Here is a 7,805-nt window from a genome sequence, read left to right as displayed (position 1 = left end):
TTCACGACCACCAGAGGGACAGAGACGACCCCCTAGCAACAGTGCGCGCAGTCGCAGAATATACCAGGATGTGCTGCGTAATCCCGGAATTACCAAGCTATAAGAAGGGACCCTGGCGGGGGTGAGGTGCGCGCCGTTGGCGGAGCCGAGACTCCCCGGCCGCCCAGCGCTGTTTTGCTTGCTGTTGCTTACTCAATAAATTCCTTTCTATTATTAATGCAATGCTCTCTGAAAATTAATTAAGGGGGCAACTTATAACAAATTTGGTGCCGTGACTCAGATGAAGGCAATCTGATTGAAAGACCTTCGGAGGGGGCGCCCCGCTGATTTCAGTGGCCTTCGCTAGGATTACTTTCATTCAAACTCTTCACCGACGAACCCTAAATTCGGCAGCAAGCAAATAAAGCCGGCAACCCCTAGTAATCTTTGTGCACGAAGACCGAACGAAGACTCAGGAGTGAGTAAGTATAGGCCGGTGATCCGTTCGGTTGGGGTTGGGTATCCTGGAGCGTGTCGTTGTGAGACGTCCAATTGCGGACAAAGCGAGTGTGGACCCCTCGGTAGTGCGGTTCCCACATCCCGCGAGGGACTGGGCCATGAAAAGGGGGAAGCGATTTTTGTGTGTGTGTGTGAAGGCGCTCCAGAAGATGGGACAGAAGAAGAGTAAGCCTTCTGGTCCCATGGGCGGGGTAACGACAGATGTTAGGTTACCCCGGGATTAATGATTAAAAATTGGGAGGATTCCCCTTTTAGGCGGGAAAGGAATAAAGTAAAAGTGATACATTATTGTGTTGAAGTTTGGGGTGGTAAACAGATTTGAGGAGACCACCTTTACTGGCCCGTGTTTGGGTCCTTTGAAGATTGGGTTTGCCAGGCCCTAAATGATTAAGGAGGTATTGGGGAGGCATTGGGGAGGCAAGGAGAATCCCCAGACATGGACTGTATATCTCGAAACAAGACACTGAAACTCATGATAAGGAAGCGGCAGACGGACAGAGAAACAAACGTAAGGACTATAAATCTCAAAACTGGACATTGGAATTCATTATAAACGGAAGAATTGGCAACAACCAGCTCTCGCAATTAAGAAACATGCCAATTCAGCAGATTCCTGACCAAAGGTGAAAAGTACACTGTGAGGAAGACTCGGGGTCTTCCTCCCAAAGACCCCTGCCCACGTCCCAAAGACCCCTGCCCACAATTCTTGGAAGGCTCTACGCAGGCGCAAGGTGCCAAAAGGCTAATTAGCATGAGAAGCGAGGGAAGGCGGGGATAGGTAATGCATATGTATAGGTGCTTGTAGAATATTGATAGATTGATTGTATAAATTCAAGACTGCTTTCCGCTTTAGGTATGCACGATAGGTGGAGAGATCCCCCGTGCATCCAGCGCTGCAATAAAGAATATACCACTTAAAGGAATTTCGGCTTCGATCTTTGAATCAATCTGGCACCCCAGATGGGACAACCTCTCTGCCGGACCGCAGGACCCGCTGGGGACAGGACTCCCTAGGGTACCCCCGGGATTTCCCGGAGGGACTCCTCGACTCACCGGATCACTGCGGAGGCAGACAAGGACCCCATCATTGTAAGTGAGTATATTCTTTATTCTGGTTTGGTTTTCTGGTAGACCGGTCATCTGGGACTGTCCAGTAAGTCGGAAGGTGACTTCTGCAGGACAGTATTTGGTATATACTTTGTGGTTAGTACCACAAGTATATCTGGGGACCTTGGGGTCCATCTGTATCTGGAACTGTCTGTAAGTCAGAAGGTGATCTTCTGCGAGGCAGTGTTTGGTATATACTTTGTGGTAAGCACCATAAGTATATTTGGGGACCTTAAGGAAAGAGCTCGCTTTAAGGTCTGTTGGGAATTGGCATAATTGTTCGATCTAAGCTTGCTTTAAGCAACCAGGGTAGGCCTTAGAAATCTCAGGGCCTGCTGTAGCTGAGCAAACCAGGCTGCCAGAGTAACTGTGAGAAGCTCCCACGGCAATGACTCCCACATCACCCAATTAAGGAACTCAGAAAATATTGTTATCAGCAGCTGGCCTCAAGGACTAGGCCTACGTGGCCGTTAAGCACAAAGGGGGTTGTTTTCCTAACTTCTAATCAAAAGGGGGGTTCTTTTCTTGCAGGTGGGGTTGTTTTCTTGTAGCTGTTTGTCTGAGTGCTTTTGACCAATAATCTTGTGTGAAACACTGTCCACCCCTGTAAAATTCACTATAAAAGTTGGACTATTCGGGCAATAAAATGGTGAAGCATGATCTGACTCTGCTGGTGTCTGTCGTGCTTTCGTCCGTGCTTCGCAACAAATGGCACCCGAACAGGCTGAGACCTGAACTGGACCTGAACAGGACATCGCAGCGGGAGACCTGAACAGGGCCTGAACAGGACATCGCAGCGGGACAGACATCGCACCGGAGCAGGACATCGCAGCACCGGAGCAGACATCGCAGCCGAGCACGGACATCGCAGCGGTTCCGGGGCGAACATCGCAGCGCAGCGGGACACCAGCGCAGCGGGACACCAGCGGCGCCGGCACATCCGAACGCAGGTAGAGCAGGAGAGCAGCGGCGTTGGGACCAGCGGCGCCGGGCGCCGGGACATCGGCGCGGCGCCGGGACCAGTGCCGCCGGGGACCAGCGGCGCCGCGACATCACAGCGCCGAGACTGAGACATCGGAGCGGCGCGGGACATCGGAGTGGACATCGGAGCGGACATCGGACCGGCGCTGCACCTGACCAGACACCGAGCCGCAAACACTGTACAAAGGACTCACGGTAAGACACGGGGAAAGGAAACCGTGGGGAGCGTGGGAAAAGATCCGCGGGGAAGCGCGGGAAACGGAACCGCGCAGGGACGCGGGAAAAGGAGCCGCGGAAAACGCGGGACATTGAAATAATCGCGGTGCGATGCGGGACATCCGAGATGGAGTTGCTACGGGAGACCAGAGGCGTCAGTGGACAACGGTAGTCGACTCTCACCGTGTGGCGAGTCGGCACAGAGCAGAGGGACGGACATCAGGACCCTGCAGCCTGTCTGACGTAACCATGGAGGCAGCAGCGGCTGTGCTGCTTCTCTCTAGCATTCCTTTTCTAAGAGGTTTACCTTGCAATGCAAAAAAGACTATTCGTCCCCAGATCGGTGTTATAACTATGTTTCTGGATAACATTCCGTGGGGTTGCCACATTCTACAGACTATTAATGACGATTTAGCTCTATTGCAGGGCAGGAGAGCAGAGACGCAGATTACACCGCCAAATGACCACCGTCAGTCAGGCTCGTTCACAAACAGCTTCTAGGGTTGCAGCTGGCACGGCCTGCAGCCGTATAGCAGACGTTACACTCTCTTTCCTAACTAGTAATCATGTGTCTCATCCATTTGTGGTGAATGGTCAGTGGCAAAAAGAAAAGGGGGAGAGTAAGGGGCGACAAAGACGGAAACGGTGCCAGGAGGATGCCACTGACACTAACAGCATGGGTAATAGGAGCAGTATAAGTGACACAGGTGCAGGGCGGCGGTGGGTGCTGCCGCGCTGCGGGGCACTCTGCCTGCTGCTCACCCTCGCCGGCCTGTGCACTGCTGCCGACGGTGCTAGAGCAAAATGTGAAGACTGCTTAGATGGCAGTGATGAGAGTGCTTGTGTGAAGAAGACGTGTGCTGAATCTGACTTTGTGTGCAACAGTGGTCGGTGTGTGCCAAATAGATGGCAGTGTGATGGGGATCCGGACTGTGAAAATGGGTCTGATGAGAGTGCTGAGCTGTGTCATATGAGAACATGCCGGGTAAATGAAATCAGCTGTGGTCCTCAGTCAACCCAGTGTATCCCAGTGTCCTGGAAATGTGATGGTGAAAAGGACTGCGACAGTGGAGAAGATGAAGAGAATTGTGGCATTGTGACTTGTAGTGCAGCAGAATTCACATGCAGTAGTGGGCAATGTATTTCCAAAAGCTTTGTCTGCAATGTTCAAGATGACTGCAGTGATGGTAGCGATGAGCTGGAGTGTGCACCTCCTACCTGTGGTGTTCGTGAGTTTCAGTGCAAGAGTTCTACCTGCATCCCTATCAGCTGGGTGTGTGTTGATGATGCTGACTGCTCCGACCACTCGGATGAATCTTTGGAGCAGTGTGGCCGCCAGCCTGCACCTCCAGTGAAGTGTTCTACGAGTGAGGTGCAGTGCGGCTCAGGTGAATGTATCCACAAGAAGTGGTGATGTGATGGAGATCCTGATTGCAAGGATGGAAGTGATGAAATTAACTGCCCTTCTCGGACCTGCAGGCCAGACCATTTCAGATGTGAAGATGGGAACTGTGTCCATGGGAGTAGGCAGTGCAGTGGTGTGAGAGACTGTCTGGATGGCACTGATGAAGCAAACTGTAACAATGTTATTCAGTGCTCTGGACCTGGCAAATTCAAGTGCAGAAGTGGAGAATGCATAGATATCAATAAAGTGTGTAACCAGCAGAGAGACTGCAAGGACTGGGGTGATGAGCCCCTGAAGGAATGCATCATAAATGAATGTGACTGTCCAGCTGGGTTTGAGTTTGTAGACAAGAGAAACTGTGGAGACATTGATGAATGCCAAAACCCTGGTAGCTGTAGTCAAATCTGTATCAACCTGAAAGGTGGCTACAAATGTGAATGTAGCCATGGCTATCAGATGGATCCTGCTACAGGAACCTGGAAAGGGCCATACAGGGTACAGAAATACAAATAACACCTGTGATTACAATGACACTGCTAAGCAGGGTTTAGGGGTTTATAGCATGGAGACAAGCGGTAACAACTACAGTGTTTGGAACAATTGTACAGCTTTGGCCTTACCTCCTGATGCTTTTCTGATTTGTGGTGATAGGGCCTGGCAAGGTATTGCTGCAAATGCTATCAGATGTCCATGTTACTTAGATAAACTCATTGTATTTGCTCCTAGCTTGTTACAGTTGCGTGAGATCACCAGACATAAATGGGCATTGCTTGCACCGGATTGCAATGATAATGTTGAATTGTGTGGGGTTGCAGCTAGAGCGGCATTGGCAATTTTAGTGCCTGGAGTGGCATCTGCAGCCGCACGTAACAACTGCTTGGCTGTGGGGATCGGCTGTGGTGTGGACGCCCCTAGGTGCACCCTGAGCGTTTTGTTCGGAGGGGACTCCACTCTCAGCTGCTCACCGCAGGAGCAGACAAAGATCTCCTGAAGCTGCAGACAAACAGTATGTTTTCAGCTGCTGGAGGGATACTAACTGGAGTGTTAATAATTGTGTGTGTTATTCTTAAATGTCCAGGTATTTTGTGTTGAAAGTATTTGTGTAAGAGTAAGGTTTTAAAACAAAGTGTTGCAAGTCATTTCACGAGGAACACAATGAGAGAAAATACTTGTTTGTTTGCTTATCATTCTAAATTATGTTCTTGTGGTATGATTGAGAGTGAGATGTGCCAGAGGCCTCTGGGTGTGCGATTGTGCTCTGTATGTGTGATTGTGCTGTGTACTGTGTGAATGAGAGCGCGCTTTTGCCACAGTGCAGGTTATTGCCTTAGTGCAGGTTTGCCATAGTGCAGGTTATTGCCTTAGTGCAGGTTTGCCACAGTGCAGGTTATTGCCTTAGTGCAGGTTATTGCCATAGTGCAGGATTCCGGAATATGGCCCTAGTACAGGTTATCATTGCCATAGTGCAGGATTCCGGGATATTGCCATAGTACAGGTTATTATTGCCATAGTGCAGGATTCTGGGATATTGCCATAGTGCAAGCCAAAAGCATAGGAAATTGGTGCCGGCAAAAAATTATAGAGAAATGGATTTATTACAGCGCTTTTTAGAAAAAACGGGGAATCAATTGTAAGCAACTAGCAGAACGAGTTGCGATCGGTCGAGCAAAATCAAGTTTCACTAGTACGGAGTCATTGTTTGAAGTAGCCACTTGGAGAAATTTAAGGGAATGTACTGTTTAGACCTTTTCAACTCACAAATTCATTACTTTCCTGAAAGAGCACATGAGAAAGAGTCAATATGGTATCAATCCTTTCAATCAATGGTTCACTGATTTGTTTGAAACAATGCATAGATGGTTACTGGGATTAGTCAAAGGGGGATTAAGGATTCTGTTCATTGTGGTGTCAATCATCATTACACATAGTATTATGTTAAATGTGGTTAAAGGGTTACTTGCAAAATGTTATAGGGATTTTGAAGTGGTGCCGGGAACAGGTACCCAGTGGATCACTGCAAAGTGGACTGAAGCAGTTTTAGAATCTGCACACGCTGAAGACGACCATGAAGAGGTTCCTGATAATCATTCTGACAATGACGTGGGCTGTGACACCCTTTGATCACCATCAAGTGATTAGGTTTAAGTGTGTTACTATTAGATTGTGTTACCATTAAGTGCTTACAGTAATTGTAGTGTTATTAGGATTAAGTTATATAGTTGTGTTATGTTATGTATTTGACACCTACTGTAAAACCAAGTACTGCCTGTACTAAAAGAAAACGGGGGAATTGTTGGGAATTGGCATAATTGTTCGATCTAAGCTTGCTTTAAGCAACCAGGGTAGGCCTTAGAAATCTCAGGGCCTGCTGTAGCTGAGCAAACCAGGCTGCCAGAGTAACTGTGAGAAGCTCCCACGGCAATGACTCCCACATCACCCAATTAAGGAACTCAGAAAATATTGTTATCAGCAGCTGGCCTCAAGGACTAGGCCTACGTGGCCGTTAAGCACAAAGGGGGTTGTTTTCCTAACTTCTAATCAAAAGGGGGGTTCTTTTCTTGCAGGTGGTGTTATTTTCTTAACGGTTTGTCTGAGTGCTTTTGACCAATAATCTTGTGTGAAACACTGTCCACCCCTGTAAAATTCACTATAAAAGTTGGACTATTCGGGCAATAAAATGGTGAAGCATGATCTGACTCTGCTGGTGTCTGTCGTGCTTTCGTCCGTGCTTCGCAACAAAGGTCCATCTGGAATTGTGTTGTCTATTTCGGTTTTCTGACTCATGGAGTATGGTATTTAACTTTGGTTATTGTTACTGTGATTTTGGCTATTTTTCTGGTGGTAATAGTAGGTTCGTGGCATTGTTATAAGAGAGATATCGTTACGGTGTTACACAGTTTGGTTTTCTGACTTATCGCATGTGGAATTTGACTCTGACTATTGTTATTGTGATTTTGGCAATATTGCTGGTAATAGTAATTTTGTGACATTGCTACTGAAAGATATTGCGTGCCTGTATTTTTGTGAGTGATACGTTTTGTGATATGCTTTTGTAAGTAACATGTGTATTCTGAAAGTGTAAACTGGAAAATGGGGGGGCAAACAAGCAGTGAAATTTTAAAGAAAAGTGTGTTAGGATGTGTTTTAAGTCACTGGAAGGATATCGGAGGATCTGCCGGTGGAAGTGTGAACAGGAAAACATTGATAAAATATCGTAATCAGTGGTGGCCGCTTTATAAGCTGGAATGTGGAGAAAAGTGGCCCCTAAATGGAACTTTAAACTATAATATTTTGCTACAGTTAATGTTGTTTTTTGAGAAGCAGAACAGGATGAAATGTTGTATACTGATGTTTCAGCATCTTGGTGGGAAAAGGTACAGAATTAAGTTGGCCCCTGACTGAGCCTTTGATGATGGCATTAGAGAAGTACAGGCTGGAGAAAGATAAAGGAAGTGTTAAAAGGGTTGTTGAAAGTGTTAAAGGTGTTTGAAGTTGAATGAGCAGGGAAAGAGGATGTAGGAATGATAATAGTTCTGCCTCTGCCCGAGGCAGAGATCTTAAAATCATGGGTGTTAGCCCTTTAGGGCAAAGGGACCAT

At 47.6% G+C, this 7,805-nt stretch overlaps 1 protein-coding gene across 1 annotated transcript; it reads left to right on the top strand.

Annotated features, from left to right (window-relative positions):
* Positions 1 to 3,468: 3,468 nt before the first annotated feature.
* Positions 3,469 to 4,684, top strand: LOC116501694 (very low-density lipoprotein receptor-like; the record flags this gene model as incomplete). Its single annotated transcript, XM_032207272.1, is given in 1 exon segment — positions 3,469 to 4,684. A coding segment is annotated over 1 exon segment (1,206 nt), but the record flags the coding sequence as incomplete, so codon positions are not given.
* Between the last annotated feature and the right edge of the window lie 3,121 nt (positions 4,685 to 7,805).

Source organism: Aythya fuligula, unplaced genomic scaffold (genome assembly GCF_009819795.1).
Source record: "Aythya fuligula isolate bAytFul2 unplaced genomic scaffold, bAytFul2.pri scaffold_69_arrow_ctg1, whole genome shotgun sequence".
Taxonomy (NCBI): domain Eukaryota; kingdom Metazoa; phylum Chordata; class Aves; order Anseriformes; family Anatidae; genus Aythya; species Aythya fuligula.
The sequence above is the reverse complement of the archived record's forward strand: the minus strand, read 5'-3'. Positions and strand labels throughout refer to the sequence as shown.